The sequence below is a fragment of the Cebus imitator genome, unplaced genomic scaffold (assembly GCF_001604975.1).
Source record: "Cebus imitator isolate Cc_AM_T3 unplaced genomic scaffold, Cebus_imitator-1.0 Scaffold444, whole genome shotgun sequence".
In the NCBI taxonomy this organism is placed as follows: Eukaryota; Metazoa; Chordata; class Mammalia; order Primates; family Cebidae; genus Cebus; species Cebus imitator.
Window position 1 is genome coordinate 906,841 of NW_016107759.1, and position 20,742 is coordinate 927,582.

The following is a 20,742-nucleotide window of genomic DNA, read 5'->3' on the forward strand; positions in this document are numbered from 1 at the left end:
TAGAGGGAGCCCCTCGGGGGTGTGAGGCGAGGGCTCTGGGGCCGTGCCATCTGGAAGATGGAAAGGCGCTGGCCGGAGCGGGTGGTGGACACACGGCGTCGGAGCACACTACACGCTACAGGCTGTTGCCCTGTGCTGCGTGACTTGACCCCAGACGCCCCGCCTGTCATGCTGCCCCTAGGTCCCCTGGGCGCCACGGCTGCCACCCCAGAGGGAGGAGGCAGTGCCTGCTCCAGGGCTCTGCAGGCCCTTCCTATGGTTCCAGGATGGTGCTGTGGCGCCTCGGAGCTGCCTGTTACTCCTACCATGGGCTCCTGCCCTGCCCCACTCGCCCAGGACCTGCAGCCCCATTACAGGGTGTCCGGGAGACCGGGGACACACGGCTGCTCTGGGCCAAGAGGAGCCTGAACCAGGGCAAGGGGCCCCGGGAGGAGGGGCTGTGGGATCTGGGGCCACATGGGAGGGCTCCAGGCAGGGGGCTCGCAGGGCTGCTGGCTCCTCCTGCCTCCCCCGTGCAGAGGCCAGGTGGGGACACCCCTTAGCGCCAGCGTTTCCCAGGTGATGGGTCCCTTGTCTGAGACACCCACCCCTGAGCTGTGCCACAGGGCCGGGCCCCACCCACAGCAGAGTCCCTGGGACGGACCCCGGGGCCGACAGCTCCTCGTGGTCGCTCTGGCAGACTTGCTGGCTCCTGGCGCGTCCCTCTGAGGCCCCGTCTGTCCCTCCACAGACACAGGGCGCCCTGTTTTCCCAGGAGCTGGAACACGGGCCCTCTGTTCGCACCTGGCCAGACTCCCCCTGGGCGGGCCTCGGGGGACTCCACACAGACCCGCACTGTGCCTGGCCTCCTCTGCCTGAACCCCTGTGTTGTCCCCGCCGTAGCCCCCACAGTGGCTCCGCCGTGGGCAGCGTCGCTCCAAGTGCTGTGGAAGGGGCGGGTGGCTGCCCCCCAGGCGGGGGGAGAGGAGAGGGCCTCTGTCCTCCTGACCTTTCCAGGGACCCAGCCTCCCCCGCATCCTGGGTGGGGGGATGCAGCCCCGCAGCTTTGCCCCCCTCTGGAACCCCCGGCTGGTGGTTCTGCTCAGCCCAGTTAGGCCTAAGGACTCCTGAGGCAGGGACTGGAAAGATCACCTGGCAAAGCCCCCTGCCCTCACCCCTCCCCCATTTGCCCCTCAAGCCTGGGTCCCACTGGGTCACCTGCTCCCCAGCAGTGGAGGGTGGGTGGGGGGCACGGTCCCCGCCGAGGGGAGGGAGGGATGAGGGCTTCTTCATCGAAGTCGTTTGTTTTGAAGCACTCTGGTCCATGGTAGAAGAACAGGAGTAATAGAAAAATATGCACTCGGGGCTGTGTGTCCCCTGACCACCAAAGGGTGTCGGAGAGGCTGTCCTCCAATTCGGGCTTCGTCAAGGCCCCAGAGACAGCATGGTCCTAGCCTGGAGGGCTGGGCTGGCAACGCTGAGACCCCAGTCACCAGGGAGGAAACGGTCCAGAATGCACGTGTGCCCAGCTGTGTCCCTGTGACGACGGCATGTATGCACCTGCAGGTGTGGGGTTCGAGGAGGCTCCAGGGGGGGTGGAGATGGCAGTGAGGACAGAAAATGCCCATCCCCAACCCCACATCCTGGCTGGGCACGTCCAGGTCCCTGTGGGGCGAGTGCTGGGCTGCCCCAGACACCACGGGGCCTGGGCGGGAACACACTATGGAGGGGTGAATAGAAACCAGCCCCCAGCATGCTAGGGACCCCAAGAGGTCCATGGCCTGAGGCCGGGGCTTTACTGGAAACAGGTGTCAGGATGGCCACTGTTCCGACTCTGGGGGTGCAACGGCCCCAGGTTGGGCCTGGTGGACGGGAGAGCAGAGCCCCGAGCCCCCTGCCGGCGCCTGGGACAAAGGTTGGCCTGGATGTGGGGCCCCCACTGCTGTTCTCTCCATGTCCCTCTTGGCAATGCCGGGCCTGGGTCGGGCCCAGGGAAGGGCAGACGTCGCTGAGCAGCTGCAGGGCTGGGTCTTCGCCTTTATTTCTGGTGCATGCCTAGAGGGGCTCGGGCAGAGGCTCCCCCCGGTCCCTGAAATAGGCCCTCAGCTCCTCCAGGCCAAGTGGGGGGAAGTAGGCGCCGATCCTCTTCCGCACCCACCACTTGCCCTGCGCGGCGTGGCTGCCCCCGGGGCGGCTGAACTTGTACTGGTAGTGCTCTCCTCGGACCCACCTGCAAGGGGGCAGCGTCAGCCTGGGGCTGCTGGGACTCCCAGCCCAGGGTTCCCCGAGGAGAGAGGGGCTGCAAGAGGAGCCCCCACAGTGAGCATAGGCCGACCCGAGCAGCCCCCAGCAGGGCGACCGTCCCCGTCCACACCCCAGCAGTGAACAGCGCAGCAAAGCGGGGAAGAGAAGCCAGGGGTGGCGCAGGGTGGATATGGGGCAGCTCTAGGAGAGGAGACCCGGCAGGGACCACATGGCAGTGACCACCGGGAAGGCTGGGGCTTCGTGGCTGGCACGGAGCAGGCCCGACGCTGTTCCCAAGGCCCTGATTTGAGTCTCAAGTGACTCCTGCCTGGGAAGGTGCTGCCCACGGCGTGGCGGCTCCACCATCAGGCCAGCCCTGGCTCAAGGTGACCAGGGGTTTCTGTCAATGAGGCAGCCCGACACTGCGAGGGAGCCAGGCCAGGACCCCACTGCCTGAGGGCGTGGCCCTGGCCTCCCTCCCTGAGCTGTGGAGACTCCGGCTGCCTGCTGTTCTGGACCAGCACCCCATCTCCCCTGGACCGGGGCAGCGGCAGGTCTCTCGGCTGAGCATTGTGGATGCCCCAGATGACTCCTGGTGCCTGGGCGTGGTTTGGGCCCCCCTGGGCTTTGGTCCTGTGCCGGCAGGCCCTCACTGGCTCTCGGAGGCCTGGGCCTCGGGGTGAGACGAAGCCCCTCGAGTGTCAGGTTTGCTTGGCTGTCCAGGTCCCCCCCGCCAGCCCCACCCATCACTCCAGGCCCCCGCCCCAGTTGAGCAGCAGGTGTGGAAGCTTCTCAGCCCCTAGGGCAGAGCTGGACCCCAGCCGCTGGATGAGTGTGAGGACGCAGCCGTAAGAGGACTCGGGCCCCCTGATGGCCCCTGGGATGAGCCCAGGCCAGCGCCGGTGGCTTCACAGCACCCCAGGGCCCGCGCCCGACGGTCTGGGGTGCTGTTGTTATCTGGGGCTTCCCTCGACCAGCACACAGCTGTGCTGTGGGGGTCTGGGAGGAGACCTTGGGCCGTGCCCCTTGGGCTGGGAGGGTGAGGACCTCTGCGCCCGCCCTGCCCCTCCTGGCTCTGGGTCTGGGTATGTGTGATGGATGACAGGTCCTCTCTCCTGGAGTCAGAACTGCCCAGAAAAACTGGGAAGGTAGTGACCCTCTGGGTGGGAGGGGTCCCTGAGGCCCCTGCTGGGAGAGAGGGATCAGCAGCTCCAAGAGGAGGGGTTGTGTCTTAGGAAAACCTGCCAGGCACTCAAGACTGAGGGCAGTGGGGGCAGCTGGTGGCTCCGTCCACTCCGGGAGGGCACTGCCCACTACCCCAGGACCCCAGGGTCTTTCCTGGACACCCTGGGCCCGGGGCCACCATAGCTTTTCCTGGCTGTGTGGATAGCAGTGGCCGGCAAGGGGAGTGAGGCCAGGCGGCACCAAGCAGAGAAGTCACGCTGGACCCCACAGCTGCCCTCTGAGCAGCCTGTACCAGGTGGAGGGGCCAGGGGCTGGCGTGAGGTGGTGAGGATGTTGAGCAGCGGTGGCCGCATGATCCCCGCACATGCTCCTGGCCCTTGCTGGGGGAATGGGGACCCCACTCAGGCCTACCCTGTCCCAAACCTGCATTTGGCGGGGGTCCCAGGAAGGCCTCTGCAGTGGGGTTGCCCATCTTTCTCAAATTCCCAGTCTCACTTTCTTCTCCTTCCCCGGACAGGGTCAGGCCTGGGGGGACTGGGGCTGGTCTCTGACACCAAGAGCTGGAACAGCAGTTTGGAAAGGGTCAGAACCCTCTGTGCCAACTGGCAGGTCGGTGGGAAGGGGCCCCAGGCCCCCAGCGGCCTGAAGGGTTGCATTTCATTCCCGCAGACAGACTACCCGCGAAGGCCATGGCACTGTCCCCAGCAGACTGGGGTGTTTAAAAGGGGACCTCCCAGCCTTTATAATCGGCCCGCACTGACACCATCTTGCCATCTTGCACAGCTGGAGTAGGGATCCCAACCAGCGCCCGGACCCCTGTGCCCTTCCACACCCACCCCCCTTCTGCTTCCTTGATGATTTCAAGAGCATCATCGGAGTGGAATCCTACAGCAGGTGCCTTCAGGACAGGGGCTGCTGGCTGGGCGCAGTTCTCAGCGAGGCGTCGCGCGGCATGAGCGCGCCCTAGTGTGGGCGGTGGTTCTGCTGAAGGACAGCTGTGGTTTTTTTGCAGCGTTTGTCTGTTAAAGCTACCAGAAACCTCCGCATGGGTTTCTGCATGAGCCTGGGTTTTAACTCCGGTCTAGACGTCCATGGAAGCAGCTGTTGTGTCACATGGCAACCTTGGGTTTTGTTTTTTTGAGAAGCCATGCTCCCCTCCCAGCCACATACGCGTGACGGGACTTCTCGGCCTCGGTGCCAGCGTGCGGGGGTGTTGCTATTTCATTCCAGCCCTTCTGACAGGGTGCAGTGGTGTCTCCCGGGGGTTCTCGCTCACCTCCCTAATGACAAACGTGTCTCAGGGGCCTCTGTGCCGTCTGTGTGTCGTTTCCGGTGGAATGTCTCTTCCTGTGTTCATTTTCTAATAAGATGATTTCACTGTTAAATTTTAAAACTTCTTTACGTATTCCGGATTTTAGCCTGTTGTCAGGTATGTGGCTTGCAAACATTTTCTACCAGTCTGTAGCTTAAAAATATTTTTCGTCGTCTTAACGGGGTCTATGGAGCAAATTGCTTTTAATTTTAATGAAGTTCCATTTACCAGTTTTTCCTTTTACAGACCATCCTTTTAGAATCAAGTATAATGGCTCTGCCTGGCCCTACCTCCCAAATATTTTATTTTTTCCTGAATATTTTCCCCAAAGGTTGTATTTTTTTGAGATGGGCTTTGGGATGTCGCACAGGCTGGAGTGCAGTGGCGTGATCTCGGCTCACCGCACCGCCGCCTCCTGGGTTCAAGTGATTCCCGTCTCAGCCTCCAGAGTAGCTGGGATCACAGGCACCCACCACCACACCTGGCTAATGTATTTTTAGGAGAGATGAGGTTTCTCCGTGTTGGTCAGGCTGGTCTCGAACTGCCAACCTCAGCTGATCCGCCCGCCTCTGCCTCCCGACGTGCTGGGATGACAGCCGTGAGCCACCACGCCCGGCCTCACTTACTAATTCCAGGAGTGGTTTTGCTGGATTCCGTGGGCTTTCCTACAAAGACGATGGTGTTCTCTGAGAACAGGCACAGTTTTGTTGCTTCCTTGGTGATCTATATTAATTTTAATGGAGTTCAGTTTATCGGTTTTTCCTTTTACAGATCAACCTTTTGGTATCAAGTACAACTCTGCCCGATTCACACCCTTGTCCTGCCGTACTGCGGCGGCAGGCCGTCCAGCACCGCGGGATACCATGGTTGGTGCAGACAGCCTTTCTTGTTCTGGATCCCAGCGGTGGAGGGTGGATTCCTTCCCCGGTGGGTAATGCTGGCTGTGGGGTTTCCGCAGATGCTCTGTATCCAGTTGAGGAAGTTCCTCTGCTTCTCTATTTTTCCAAGAGGGTAAATCATGAATAGATGTGAAGTTTGTCAAGCGCTTTCCCTGCACCAATGGATACGATCACACAAGTTACGTCTTCAGTTGGTTACCAAATACAGAACCACCTTTATCCCTGGAATAAGCCTTACCTGGTCATGGTATGTAATTCTTTGTTATATATTTCCAAATTATATTTAGTAACTTTTATTTTTTTTGAGACAGTCTCACTGTTGCCCAGGCTGGAGTGCAGTGGGGCTATCTCGGCTCAGTGCAACCTCAGCCTCCCGAGTAGCTGGGACTACAGGCGCACGCCACCACACCCTGCTAATTTTTTGTATTTTTAGTAGAGACAGGGTTTCACCATGTTGGCCAGGCTGGTGTTGAACTGCTGACCTCGTGATCCACCCGCCTCAGCCTCCCAAAGTGCTGGGTGACAGGCGTGAGCCACCGCGCCCGCCTCTTCATTTCTGATATTGGCAACTGTATCTTCTCCTTTTGTCATTCTTACTAGAGGTTTGTTGATTTTATTGGTCTTCTTAAAGAACCATCTCTTTGATTCAGTAAGTTTCGCTGTTTTTGATTTCATTTTCCACTTGTCACTATTTTCTTACTGCTCCTTGCTGGGAATCTTTCCCTGCTCACAGAATCTTGAGCTTAGATGATTTTTCATACTTTTTAAGAGATGGGGGTCTTCCTGTGTTGCCTCATGGCAGGAGGCTGGCTTCACACTCCTGGGTTCAAGCAATCCTCCCACCTCAGCCTCCTGAGTTGCTGGGACTACCGGTGTGTGCCGGCACCCAGCTGAGGTTGGATGACTGAGCCGAGATCTTCGCTCTTCGCTAACCTCTCACGTCCCTTTTCTAACGTAGGCATCTGGTGCTTTCCCCCTCATCCCTGGTTAAGTACATTCCACATGCAGTTAACACGTGTCAACGTAACATGACATGTTACGCTTCTCACTGACTTCCGTGAATCTCATTCGGTCCTGTTTGTGGATGATGGTGTTCTTTTATGTTCTGGCTAAATCTGCGTCTCGTGATTCTGTCAATGGTGGGGAGAAGGGTGTTGGAGCGTCTGACTGTAATTGCCGATCTGTCCGTTTCTCCTCCTCCGCGTTTTGCCGACCTGTGCTTAGTGCGTGCACACTTCGGGGTGCTGCGTCTGCTTGGTGGGGTGACCCTGTTCTCACTCTCCGAGAATTTTTGCAGAGTGCTGCCTCAATGTTGATACAGTCACTGCTTTATTTTCATCACCATTCACGTGAGTGTTTCTGTCCTTTTGAGCCTGCCTGTGCAGACGGTCACTAATGATGGGTTTTTCCACCTGACGACGGTATAGAAACTGCTTTGAGTGCCTATGCGACCACTCGGCTTTTCACTTTTAATGCAGTATTCAGTGAATCACGTAAGATACTCAAGACTTCATTATAAAATAGGCCGTAGGTTACGTGACTGCCCACTGCAGCCTCACATAAGTGTTCTGGGCATGTCTGAGGGAGTAGGTGAGGCTGAGGTCCGACTGATGTTTGGTAGGTGTCCTAAATGCATTTTTGATTTATGTTTTCAACTTACAGTGGGTTTATCAGGGCCGAGGCTCATGATGCATATGTTTAAGTTACTATTTTTTTTTTTTTTTTTGAGACAGGGTCTTCTTGTGTCTCTGGCTGGGCACAGTGGCTCACGCCTGTCACCCAGCACTTTGGGAGGATGAGGCGGGTGGATCTCCTGAGGTCGGGAGTTCAAGACTAGCCTGGCCAACATGATGAAACTACTGTCTACTAAAAACACAAAAAAATTAGCCAGGTAGTCCCAGACTGGAGTGCAGTGGCATGATCCTGGCTCACTGTGGCCTCAGCCTCCTGGGCAGTCAGGATTATAGACACGCACCACCATGCCTGGCTAATTTTTGTGTTTTTGGTAGAGAGGGTTTTGCCATACTGGCCATTTTGAGCTCCCGACAAGTGAGAAGCCTGTCTGAGCTCCCAACGTGCTGGGATTACAGGAATCAGCCACTGCACCTGGCCAGTCATTTAACTGTTTAGTTAGATCATTTACATTGAATATCAAGTCCAGCGTGGTACTTCTTGTTTTTCCCAGCCTGCTCTCCTATGGGTTTGGGAAGTTCTTGGAATTCATTTTGATTTGTCAATAGGGCATTCCAGTGTATCTCCTGTCCAGGCTGTTTCCTGGTTCCGGTGTAGCATCTCCTGTCCAGGCTGTTTCCTGGGGGTGGCCTCGCCACTGCTGGGTGGTAGTGAAGGCTCTTTCTGCTGGTTTTCACTTCATACCACTCTGGGGCGGGAGGAGCCCCCCAGTGCTGCCAGGGCTGGGGGAGTCCAGGTTGCTCCTGTGTTCTCCACCGACGCCGTACCCACGGGGGTCCTTCCTGCCCACTGGGATGGAAATGTTGGCCTCCGCTGGCAGCACCCCAGCAAGGGGAGTCCAGGTCCCTACCCCGTCCCTTGCCGGGGTGGGTGGCCCGTGGTTTCTCCGTGGTGCGGGCTGGAGTGGTGGTGAGTTTCTCTAAGTTTCCTGTCTTGCTAGGCTGCTCTTTGCTGGCCCTTTACCAGAGAGGGCAGATTTCTGTGGAGGTGTTCCTGCTGCCTCTGCGCCCCTCCATCCCCGCCCTCCACCCTCCAGACAGCGGGGAGAAACCCCAGGGGGTGCAGCCGTCTGGCTCTCAGTGAAGTGTTCCTGGAGGGAAAACCTAGAGCTGTGTTTTCTGTCGGAATCGGTGGCTGATGGTGCGGGGGAGGGTTGGGCAGTCCAGACTCCGCTTGATCTTATCATGTGGGGTGGGGAACGCAAAGGCTTGTCAGCGTGGCCCCCCAGCCCCAGGTCTGGCCACGTGGGAGTCTCCAGTCTTTCACGCCCTGCCCCCTCCCACAGCCCAGTGGGGCCCAATCCCTGCCTCTGGCCCCCAGCCCTTGACATCTCCCTCTGCACCCAGCTTTTCCACATGGTGTCCAAAAAGTCATCCAGGGTCAGGGGAGGAGGGTGACTTCCCCCATGGCCACCGCCTCTGGCTCCTGAGAATCTGACTCGGCATTGCTCCCTCCTCGGGATGTCACTGCCCGGGGGGGACCAGCCTGCAGGGCCCACAAGGCTCTCACTTCGGTCCCCTGTCCACGAGTCAGAGCCACCCCCCCGACCTCAGCCCCAGACACTCTCGGCTATGACATCCCGGGGTGTGCAAGTGTCGGTCCGGCACAGCTCACCACGGGCCCCGTGGGCTCCTCTCGCCACGGCAGGTTTGGTTTGGGGGGGGCTGTGAGGCAGGGGTGGGACCAGCCGGGATGCCAAGGCTGATGGGGTCCTCATTTTGCTCCCAGCAGGCCCCACCTGACGCCTGGATTTTGGGGAGGGTGTCCTACCTGGGTGGGGGCCTGCCCTCGAAGGGGCTGTGTGCCAGCAGGGACAGGGCCGCGGTGTCGCCGGCCAGCAGCTTGGCGGCCAGGCGGAGGATCCACTCGTTGTGTTCGTAGGTCTGGGAGGAGAGGGTGGGCTGGGACGCTGCGCTGCGTGCTCTCCGGGCGCAGCCCCTCCCGACACTTGGCCGTGCCCTCTGCTCCCTCCCCCGCCTGCCTCTCGGTCTGCCCAGTGGCATGTGGTGCTAAGGCTTTCCCGGAGGTGAGCTCCCTGGGTGGCTGTGCCCCAGTTCTTTGGCTGGGGTCCCTAAGGGGCACCTGTGTCACGTGCTCCTTGTAGCCCTGACTACTCCTTCCCATGCCGGCTGCTGTCCTCGCCCCCTGCCTGTCCGCCCCAGCTCACTCTGTGCTCTGCCTCCCTGAGGCTCCATGTCCTGGCGGCTGAGACAGGACGGGGAGGACAGAACGAGCTACTCGGTCTGTGGGTGCCTCAGCTGCCCTCAGCCTGGGGGATGCCTTCCTGTTTTCTGAGACAGGGTCTGGCTCTGTCCCCGAGGCTGGAGTGCAATGGCACCACCATCTTGAGGCTGCAGGGTCGGGCTCAGCCGGTCCTTCCGTGGCTGAAGCCCCAGGCGCCGCCCTCCCCTGCTAGCTAACTCCGGTGTTTTCTGTAGATACAGGGTCTGGCTACGGCGCCCAGCCATGAGGCGCTGCCTGGCACGGGCTGGGCTGTCACATGAGGCTCCGCCTGAGGCTGGGCCTGGATGTCTGTGGGCTCAGCTCTCATCTCAGGCAGGATCCCAGCTCCCCTCAGCCTCCCTTCCCCCAACCCCCTCAGTGGTCGCTCTAAGCACCTGCAATCTGCAGGCAGCGGTGGGCTAAGGTGGGTCCGTGCACCCACCAGGGACTGACTCCCACCTGGAAGGCGGCGAACCACATGAGCCAGTCCAGGCGGTAGTGGTAGGGGGAGATGAGGCAGGGCCGTCTGCTGGGGTCTCCCGGCTTGCACTTGAATTCAAAGTCCTCCCACACGGCGTCGGGGGCACTGGCATTGGGGCTGGCGGTGCCCTGCAGGACCACCTCCGTCCGCTCCTTGGTCACGCTGCCAGGAGACCGGGGCAGGTCAGGCCCACGTCACACACCAGCCGGGCTGGGGGGGCCGGGGGCTACCCGACAGTCCATCCTGGCCCATGCGGGGGGCCTGCATCCCCCACCCGCCTCCTGGGCTGGGGCTACTGAGTGGCTGTCCCTGAGGAAGCATGGTGGGTGTGGCTCTGCCTGGTACCTCACTCGAGGGCACCTTCCCTGCCCCTGAATACGCAGCTGGCACGTGCACCACACCCCTCAGCAGCTCAGGGTGGACACCAGAGGCCAAGGGGCCAGCCCCAGGGCAGGAAGGGCACCTGGATCCTGAGGCACTGCCTGTGTGCAGATGCCACCACCTGGCATTCCAGGGCCGCAGCTGACCTGCCTGGTGCCCTTGGGCACCTGCCTCACAGGACCGGGATGGCAGAGGCTGGGTCAGGCTGGGGCAGGGGACTCATGGGGTCATGGGGGCCCACACCCCAGCCCCGCCTGGGTGTGGCTGGTCAGGGCCGAGTCTCCCACGTACCTCCCAAAGGCCCCGTAGGTGTTGACAATGCGTAGAGGATTGAAGGAGGTGTTCATGACCTGCCTGGAGCTCATCAAGTTGAGGACCACGGGCACGCTGAGCCAGGCCAGCAGGACGCCCAGCGAGACATTGGCTGCACGCCGCACTGCTGAGCCTGCGGGGGGAGTTCTTCCAGGCGGGGCTCTCAGCTGCCCCCTGGCCAGCCCCTGGGGAGACCCCCACTGCTGCTCACTAAGGCCCAGCTGTCCCAGGTCCTGGGAACAGAGCAGCGCCTGATGTCACCATGTCTGGTTCCACAGCAGACAGGGCTGACTCACCTCCTACGCTGGGACCTGCAACCCACACAGGCAGCCTGTGGGGCCTCGGGGCTGGCACTGCCCAGCTTTCCCATGCCCGTGGGCCCTGGGGTAGGATTCCCTTCCCCACCGCCCACAACTGATGAGGCAAAGCCACCTACTGAATCTGGGCTCAGGCCGGGCGCCTCGGGTTTCCCTCTGCAGCTGCAGAACTCGGTCCTTCAGGCTGCCGGGACCGGAGGGGAACAGGAATCCCAGGGTGGCATCATCAAAGCAGGCCAGGCTGGGCACCATGGTCAGCCAGTTCAGGAAGCTGAGGTTCCCACTCACGATGAGCACAGCCTGCGGAGACACGGCTGCTGAGACTCAGACGGTGGAACCTCGCTTCCCGGAGCAGGGGCCCCTGCACCCAGCTCTGCCCTTGCCACCCCCAGCCCTGGCATCACAACCCAAACCCAGCTGTGGCTTCACGGTGGGGGCAGCAGCTGCCATAGAGTTGCCTTCCGGCAGGTGCTTCCAGAAAGTTCTTCCCGTGACTGCACGTTTCTGTGCAGGTTCTGTCTGTCTGTTTTAGTGATCCACAAGGCTGGGGCTCCTTACTTGCGGGGGGACGCCTGCCAGGGCCATGCTGGAGGAGGGCTGGCACGCCACACTGAGGAGGCTGCGCTCGGAGAGCAGGTGCCCGGGACGCCCCTCAGCCGACGGGCGACACGGACAACGGGAGCCAAGGGCACCACCAGGAACGCCCCCACGCCAAAACACAAAATGCAGGGAAGCAAGACATGGGCACAGGACGTGGTGCCACGGAGATGAACAGCAGGGGCGAGGAGGGGCCGCGTGCAGGGCTGGAGCACGGCCGGGAGAGCTCCAGGGAAAGACGCAGGTGTGAGCAAAGCCATGCAGCGGGAGGGACTTGGAGGGGCCCGGCTCTGGACACCCCTGCAGGCCAGGGAGTGATCGCAGCTGGCAGCACTGGACACGGAGCTGCTGCGGAGGTCACAGGACAGCCAGCCTCACCACTGCCGCTGCTGCAGAGGCATCGGGGAGACAGAGGTGGCTTGCGTGGCCTGTCGCCCTGCATGGCCGAGGGGTCTTCAGCTGAGTTGGGGAACCGGGGTGAGCAAGACACGGGCGTGGCTTCCTCGGATGGCTCTGGTCGCGTTCTGTCGGCCAGATTTGATGGGGCAAAGCCCAGCCTTTAATCCCGTCACGCAGGAGCAAGGCTGAGGGCACAGGCACCACGTCTCAGGAGGGGTCGGTGCGGGTGGAGTGCGTCGGTTTCACGGGTGATGATGGCTTTTATCAACTGAATTCACAGCTCTCCTGGGCTAATTTGGAAAAATGGTTTTCCTGGTTCTGAGCCCAAAAATCATTGTTTCCTACTCTCCCGTTTACAATGTTACCAAACCCCTGTGCCAAAAACAGCCCCGCCACACCCGGACTGAGCATGACCAGGGCTGGTCTGGGGCACGGGCGCAGGGACGCCCCAGGCACCACTGGAATGTGCTGCTCTCCATTCTCCGTGCCACAAAGCTCGGGCCTTTGCGCCCCTTCCCTGTGGTCAGCCTGACTAGCAGACAGGACCAAAGCGGCGTGGGGCCTAGCCTGAACCAGCGCCCGTTCTGAGGCCCGGCCACACCAGAACCACCCAGGGCTCCGAGCTCCTGCCTGCGTTGGTCAGGGTAGGCCTGGCCTGAGTGCATTTCCAAAGCCGCCTTGGGTCATCCTGACGTGAGCCCAGTGGGGGACCAGGGCTCCATGGAGCACAGATCTAGGGGGTGACATGTTTCTGAGGAAGCTCCGGGGCTCAGGGACATGGGGCCGTGATCCACATGAGGCGCGGCTCTCGCCTTCCATCTGGTCAGCTGTTTTGTTATGAAAACGCAGTTCCGTAGAGTGCACGGCCCGAGCGCTCCCGGGGGACCCCGTCCTTCCGTGTTTTTCTTCCAGCATCACTGAGCCATCTCCTCAGAGGAAAATCAATCTTCTCACAACCCTCCCCATCTGTGCTCGCCTCCGGCTGGTGGAGCCCTCGTGAGGTGAGTGCAGCCCACAGATGACCCGGCCGGCACAGGAAGAGGAGCTTGAGTGACGGAATCCTGCGCCCAAGAGACACGGCAGCAGATGTTTGGGGGCCCAAGGAGCGTGGCCCCAAGAAGGAAGAGGGGCTCTCTGGATGCAGCCTCTGGCCTCTCCACTGAGGATGTGCTGTGCTCTCAGGTGGGCACTCTGGTGGGCGTGAACCCATGTCTCTCTGGTGGGGGACAGAAGTGGCGGGCTGCATAGACAGAATCTGCCTTAGGTGAGGTCTGAGACGGGCCCATCGGCGTCCACAATGGCACTGCTCTAGAGCCCTGTGCCCGACACATGGGAACGCAGCCAGCCTTGCCAAGGAATCAGATTCCAGCACATGCCCCGACAGAGACGGACCCCGGGTCCTGATGCTCAGGGAAGAGGCCGGACACGAGGCGCACATGGACGATGCCAGTCGCATCCAGAGACGAAGCCCCAGTGGCCGGTGGCACCCAGCACAGGGTGTGGGGTATGGGCACTTCTGGAACCAGGCGGTGGTTGCGGCACACTCTGAACACGCTGGATGCCTCTGAGTTCACTTCAAAAGCGTGAACTTCCCATCGTTGAGCTCAGGGCCCGGGACACAGCCTCGGAAAGCTGGCCTGCGTGTGGGGCGGCCGGGGTAGGGAGCCCCTGTGAACAGCAGGCGCCTTGGAGGCTGCAGGCCTGAACTTACCCGCTACCCCTCCCACCCTGGTGGAGGCTGACGGCTCCCGTGGGGTGCTGGCTGGGCGGCCGGGCTGGACGGTCACTGCTCACGTGTGCCTCTCCAGGCAGGCAGTGGCCCCAGGGCCGTGCAGAACCCTCCGGAACAGCTGTGTAAACTGTGCGTGGGAGCAGGGAGGCTGCTCATGTCTCAATCCCACAAAGGAAGGAACATGGGAACACATGGAACCAGAACGGGCTCCAGGGAGGGGGCGCTCAGAGGCGGCCCTGGGTCTCAGGGTGCTCGGCTGGCACAGGCGAGGGCACGGCCCCAGGCAGGGGGCTGCAATGTTAGCGCAGGTCACTCTCAGCCCCACAGCACGTGCCCCAAACACCCTTTGGCCTGTCTGCCTGTGAGGCAAAGGCCCTCATCCAAGACCCCACCCTGCCTGTGAGGGGCCGGGCACATCGCAGCCGGGACAGCTGGCCCACCAGCCTCTCCTCCTCGGGGGACACCAGGCCAGGCTGCAGAGCCACGGTCCCGGCTGCTTCCACCTCGTCCTGGAGAGGTGGACATGGCCTGAGCTCCGAGGCCCGGCTCTGTCCCCTCCCTTCGTCCCCACTGTCCTCCACCACCTACCCACCAGGCAGCGGACTCCAAAACTGGGCTGGAACCGGGGGGACCCGCAGCCCGGCCATCACACCTGGGCGGGTCCCTGTCTGCCTGCACTGGGGCCGTTAGTCCAGTTCTCATCCCACCCCCGGGCCAGGTTCCTGCATGCTGAGGCACAGGACATGGTTGGGGGCCTCTGGTTCCAAGGTCCCCTCCCATTCCGTGATGGGGACACGCATCATGGTTGTGGGAGTCCACAGAATGAGGGACGCCACGCATGGCCCTCCCATCAGCAAGCATGTATCAACCCTGCCCAACGACTCTTAACTGCCTCAGCCGCTGCAAGTCCCTGAGGGCAGGGACACGGGGGACGGGGGAGAGGGGATAAGGGAGCCTCTGTCATCCCTGCAGTTTTCCTGTAAATCTAAAACTGTGCTAAAATAAGTCTATTAAAACGGAGCTGAAACACTGGAGCGACCGCTGCAGGGGGCTTGGGGTGGGCAGAGGACCCTGGGATCATGGTGGCAGCGATGCTGCCCACACTGAGACCTCCGGTAAGTCCCCCGGCCAATAACCACTGAGGAAACGGTCTTCCTTCTCCATCGGCGGGGGGAAGCTAACAGGAAATGCAAGAGAAAGATACAAAGAACGTGAGCCAGGCTGGCCCTTGAACTCCCTGTGCCCACTGCTGCTTCCTTTCTTCTGCAAACACACACGCCAGGCGAGCTGCAGCCCCAGCCCACATCCGTCTCCTTATGTAAGCAGACTCGCTCTCTACCTCGCCACAGACAACCCTGCCCCTTCCCCTCGCTCACGTGCCCACCTTATCTAGAAAAAAGTTTAAAGATTCAGTCAATCAAGTCTAGCTTACATTGTGTAGTCGGCGATCAGCAATGACACTTTTCATCCTCCTTTCTCATAACCAGCCATAGAACAAGCACCCTCTGCGCAAAAATATTCACTTTGCTGAAAAAATCCTGTACTAATTTTCCTCACAACCCCAAGCTCTATTTCTAACAAAGAACAAAAGGACGTGGAAATCAGTCCAAGCATGTCCGTGGGGCTCCAGGGGCCCGTTACTGAGAAGGACAGCCAGGCTGACCTTAATGGTGGCCTCGCTCCTCAGGAGCTGCAGTGAGGACACAGGCCCAGGGGCGGGGCGCGGTGGCGCACACCTGCAGTCACGGCCTTTTAGGAGGTCGGGCAGGAGGAGTGCTCAAGCCCCCGAGTTCAAAACCAGCCTGGGCAACACAGCAAGACACCCAGCTCTAAAAAAAATTAAAAACCTCCAGGCATGGTGGCACCTGGAGTCCTGGCTACTTGAGAGGCTGAGGTGAGCGAATCACCTGAGGCAGTGAGCTGAGACTGCTACTGCACTGCAGCCTGGGCGACAGGGTAAGACCCTGTCTCTTTAAGAATAAGGACACAGGCCGGGCACTCTGGCTCACGCCTGTGATCCCAGCACTTTGGGAGGCCGAGGTGGGTGGATCTCGAGGTGGGTGGATCTCGAGGTCAGGAGTTTGAGACCAGCCTGGCCAACATTTTGTAGAGAAACCCCTTCTCTGGTAAAAATACAAAAATTAGGCGTGGTGGCGGGCGCCTGCAATTCCAGCTACTCTGGAGGCTGAGGTGGGAGAATACTGTGAGCCCGGGAGGCAGAGGTTGCAGTGAGCTGAGATGGCACCACTGCGCTCCAGCCTTGGCAACAGAGGGAGACTCCGTCTGAAAACCAAAAGAAAGATTAAAGCCATAGGCCCAGAAAGAGACGCTCACAAATCCAGGTTCTATTATGAGAATATTATGACGATTTTTTTGCCAACAAATTTGAAAACAGATGAACAAATTCCTGAGAAAATGTTCACTACAAAAACTGCCTCAGAAGGAGTAGAAACCCTGTGTGTCCTGGGGCCCCCAAGGGGGAGCAGCCACGGAGACCCTGGTGACACAGGTGGCCTCACGCATGGGCATGCCAGGTGTGAGGGACGGTCACCTCTGCTTCTGCGGCTCCTGCAGAGGAAGAGGCGCAATTGTCCTGGAACGCGAGCTTGCTTCAGCATCTGCAGCTCACCGTGTCACAGATTAAAGCACAAATAATCTCCTCATGACTGATGGAGAAAAACACTACAATTCAACATCCATTCATAACTTGCAAACCACAAAAGAGAACTTAAAAGCAGCCGCGAAACCCACAGCTGGTATCGTGAGAAGCAGGGTGTGGGGGCCCTCCCTGCTGTGGGACCCACGACCCAGGACGCCCCGGATCCCACCCAGCAGGGCAGAAGGATGGACGCAGGATCGGCAGAATCCCAGGATCATGCCCATGATACGTTTTCAGGGGACCTGTGGCCAGATGGGTTGTACCAGAGGTGAGCTGAGAGAGGCTGTGGTCACCAGCACCCCATGCTTAGCAACCAAGAGGAGGAAATGTACTTAAAAGGGCACCTGTTCACAACACCAACAATAAAAGTCACCTAGGAGCTGCTGCCCCCAGACACGCGAGAAGTGTGGCCATACAGAATCCACTGAAGCATTCCAGGAGCCCCAAGTAGCCGCAGAGAGAAATGCGTGGTCCTGGATGGAGACCCTCTGTGAGCAAGTCAGTTCTTCCCACTTAGATTCTCAGCAGCATCGATGCCTGCCAGGGAATCTCCCCGGAATTACCAGCACCAGCCTCCGAGCGGCCAACACGGAAAAGGCTGAATGCTTCGGGAGCTGCTCAGGGCGTGACGGCCAGAACGAGGGGCCTTGCTAGGGAGCGGGGTCAAGAACGGCGTGGCCACCAGGACAAGTGCAACTTCCAGCGAATGCTCACGAAACAGCAGCGCCCGTGAAAACATGTCCATGGGAGAACAAGATTGTGTGTGTGCACAGCAGGCTATGGTGAAAACCAGACGCTACCACGAGTCCACAGGGACGAGTCCAGAGGGACGGACCCATCGATTGCAGGACGTGCATGTGGTCAAACAGGACCCAGCCGACAACCGTGGGCACCCCCGCGTGCACCAGCAACGTGGCGCGGCACCCACGCCTGTGGGCGGAGCTTTGCCCCGAGAGCCTGCGGTGCTCTGCCATGTGGCTGGAAAATTTCCTAAGTGCTGAAGCAGGCGACTGAAGCCTCAGCCAATTCTTCTTAACAGACTATGCACAGGAGAGTTTAGGAATAAGTACCATGATCAGACTTACTGAGTATTAACCATCATGCGTGATTGGATATTAGTCCTATTGAAAATTAAGCCTTGATTAAAGCCTTCTTGTACTTTACGCGTGATTATCTCGGAACTTCGGGTTGCTGTGGTCAGGGACGGACGGGGACACTGTGGGATGTGGCCAAGAGCATTAATACCTGTGAACACCGACTGGGGCGGTCAGCAGGGGCAACCTGTCAGATGCCGAAGCTCAGCCCCCTGACCTCTCTCAGCCCTCTGATTCCTGGTGAACACGTGGAAGGAAAGCTCCAGAATGGAAGAATCTTAAAGGATCACAGGCATGTGGGGCGTCCACACAGGGCCTCGGTGTGCCTGACCCCCTCCTGCTGCCCAGCCTAGAATGTGGCCTCTCGAAGCTGCTGGAAATGCTCTTGAGAGGAGCCAGACCTTGGAGGAAGCCTGGGAAGGAGACCCTTGGCCTCCAGCCTGGGACAGGGCGGCAGTGGGGCCCCACAGGGGATGCGGAGAAGCTGGTGAGGACAGGCTTTTCCCCCAAAGGGAGCCGGTAACCCTCCAGGGGCCTCCCAGACAGCGGCAGCCAGAAACAGAGACGGGCCAGCACCTCTACGGACACGGGCAGAGCGGGCGGCACAGGCTCACCTGGAACAGGATTTGCAGCACCCCGTGGACCACGCACGCCCGCCGGCCGAGGAAGAGGAAGAAGGGCACCAGGAGCTCGATGAAGTGGTTGCTGAGCGTCTCGAAGCGGTGGAACCACCAGGGTGAGCGGTGCAGGTAGTATGCCATGGGGTTGGGCACCGGCTGTGTCTGCGGGGACAGGAGGGGCTGAGTGTGAGTCTCCTGGCAGATTCCGGGGGGCGGGGCTGGGGCTGGGCATGTGTGTCCCTGGCCCACCGACCCTGTCTGTCCTGCACACAGGATCCCCCTGACCCTGCACCCGCAGAGCCCACCTGCCAGGCTAAGAGCCAAAGGACATTCAGGGAAGGGAGTTTCTGAAGCAAGAGCAAACTGTTTATTTTTCTTAAAATTTTCACCATCTAAAAGTCAAGAAGACACACCCTACCTGAATGAGAGACACCACCTTTAAACCATCTGTGCCCAAATTGAGAACACAGGCAGTCGGGGAATGCCCTACCTGCTGCCCGCGGGCGGACCCCCAGGAGCTGGGGTACACAGGTGGCCTCTCACCCAGGTGACAGGCACCTGGGTGGGGACCAGCAAAAATGGGAGCCCCGCCCTGAGCCTGCCCAGTACACAGAACCCAGCTCAGGGCTGTACATGCGAGACTTGGCTACAGGGACCTTGGAGCCTCCCAGGCCAAGGGACCCACACGTAGGGTCCCACGTGGCAGCCCTGTCAGGAGGAGGCGCAGGAGCTTGCCCTACACCGTAATTCAGAACGATCAGGGACACGCGCAGTGGGAGGAGTGCCGTGGGGGATGTGCACTCTGCCTGGCTTAGCAGAGGGCCTGCCGCATGCTGCTCAGGGCTGAAGGCCTTGTCAGCACAGCCCTTGGGAGCCATGGTGCCCCAAAGCTGCAGAAACCCCACTAGGGAGAACAATGAACACACCCCGCAGAGAGCCAGGCAGCGCTGCTGGCCCCCCGACGCCTCAGAGTCTGCACCCAGGTCCTGGGACTCCCGGGGTCCAGAGAGGCTGCGAGGAGGTTGGGGTCCTGGTGGCAGAGGGCGCATGTGGGGCGGTGCTGGGCGGCGCTCACTCTGGGGTGGGGGTGTGGGGAGCGCGGGAGAGCCAGCCATGTGCACACCCCAGAAGGGTGTCGCAGCACGAGCCTCGGTGTGCCCCGAGAGCCATGGGCTGTGGAGGGTCCTGAGCCTCTGCTCGTTTGCTTGGAGGACAAAGTGTTATTTTTGTTTGCATGGAGGCTGGAAGGAGACATGACATGGAGCGCGGCTGTGAGCTGTGGGGGTGGGGGTGGCAGTGCCACACCCTGCACAGCAAGGCCAGGAGCTCCTGTGCATGCGGACACTCAGCCCTCGGCCAAGGGAACTGCTGGGTCAGGGCATGGTGGGGCCGCTGGCCCAGACCTCAGGAAACAGCCTGCAAACTTCTCCCAAAAAGACGATTTTAAGTAAGAAAAACGTGAGGAAAGTGTGAAGGGGTGACTGTTTAGGGACTTAGAAGGCAGCAGGTCTCGGGGGAGCGCGCATCCTGTTGGGCTGTGACGCCCCGAGTGGGACCTGTCCTCCAGCGCCCACAGGGAAAGGCCAGAGAAGAAGCAGAAGGCCTAATGTGCCACCTCCCTTTCAGGCTGGAAGGTGTCTGGGGATGCGGTGAGACCCGCACGGGAGGCGGCAGGCGTGGCCTGCTGCTGCGAACACGCGTCTCCAGGGCAGCCCACACCCCAAGTCCAAGCTCTTGGTCTGGCTTTTGGGGTGGGAGACTTTCACCTCTGCTCCCACCTTGCACGCTGGGGCCACTGACGCTTATCCTGGGGGGAAGGGGGGCGTCGGCTGAGCTCTGACCAGGAGGGGAGAGAAGGCTGCTTCTGCGTATCGGGCGAGTGTCTTGATCAAGAAGCCAGGCCCCGAGTGTTCCAGGAACAAGCCAATCACAAGGGCCCCTGAGCCCCTCCATGCGAGCAGGTATCCAGAAGGCACAGTGATGGCCTGGCGCGGGGTCACGGTGCAGAGAGTGAGCATGGCAGGGCACTGCTTCTGGGTCACGCTACTTAACCACTGGCCTAAAGGGCCCTTGTTCCAGGGAACTCAGGTGGCTCCAGGCAGACCCAGGGGAGCACTGTCCTGCCAGCCGATGCCCTGAAGGTCTGTGGTACATGGCCTGGTCCCAGCTGGTAGGATGAGTGTGGGGGATTCCGTTCCCATCACGGGATCTGTTTACAGATCACTCACAGTCCTACATCAACACACCAGCCCCAATGACCCCAGATGACACACTGCCCTACATGAACACATGAACGCCAATCACCCCAGATCACTCACAGTACTACATGAACACACGAACCCCAATCACCCCAAATCATTCACAGTTCTACATGAACACACGAACCCCAATCACCCCAGATGACTCACAGCCCTACATGACCCCAAATCAGCCCAGATCACTCACAGCCCTACATGAACACACGAACCCCAATCACCCCAGATGACCCACAGTCCTACATGAACACAAGAACCCCAATCACCCCAGATCACTCACAGCCCTATATGAACAAACACCAAACCCCAGATGACTCACAGCCCTACATGAACACATGAACCCCAATCACCCCAGATCACT

At 60.1% G+C, this 20,742-nt stretch overlaps 1 protein-coding gene across 5 annotated transcripts in view; it reads right to left on the reverse strand.

Moving 5' to 3' along the window:
• Positions 1–1,801: 1,801 nt before the first annotated feature.
• LMF1 (lipase maturation factor 1) overlaps positions 1,802–20,742 on the reverse strand; it is a 103,879-nt gene continuing 84,938 nt past the window's right edge. For 2 of the 5 annotated variants that reach the window (XM_037732243.1, XM_037732242.1), the window contains exons 4-9: positions 18,121–18,288; positions 11,145–11,325; positions 10,688–10,841; positions 9,994–10,177; positions 9,082–9,194; positions 1,989–2,209 (exon numbers count right to left, since the gene is read on the reverse strand). In XM_037732243.1, the coding sequence (XP_037588171.1) occupies positions 2,035–2,209; positions 9,082–9,194; positions 9,994–10,177; positions 10,688–10,841; positions 11,145–11,325; positions 18,121–18,288 (975 nt within the window). In that variant the 3' untranslated portion in view covers positions 1,989–2,034. Of the gene's footprint in view, positions 2,210–9,081; positions 9,199–9,993; positions 10,178–10,687; positions 10,842–11,144; positions 11,326–18,120; positions 18,289–20,742 lie in introns of all 5 variants that reach the window. The other 3 variants (XM_037732244.1, XM_017510954.2, XM_037732241.1) reach the window with 3 other exon arrangements.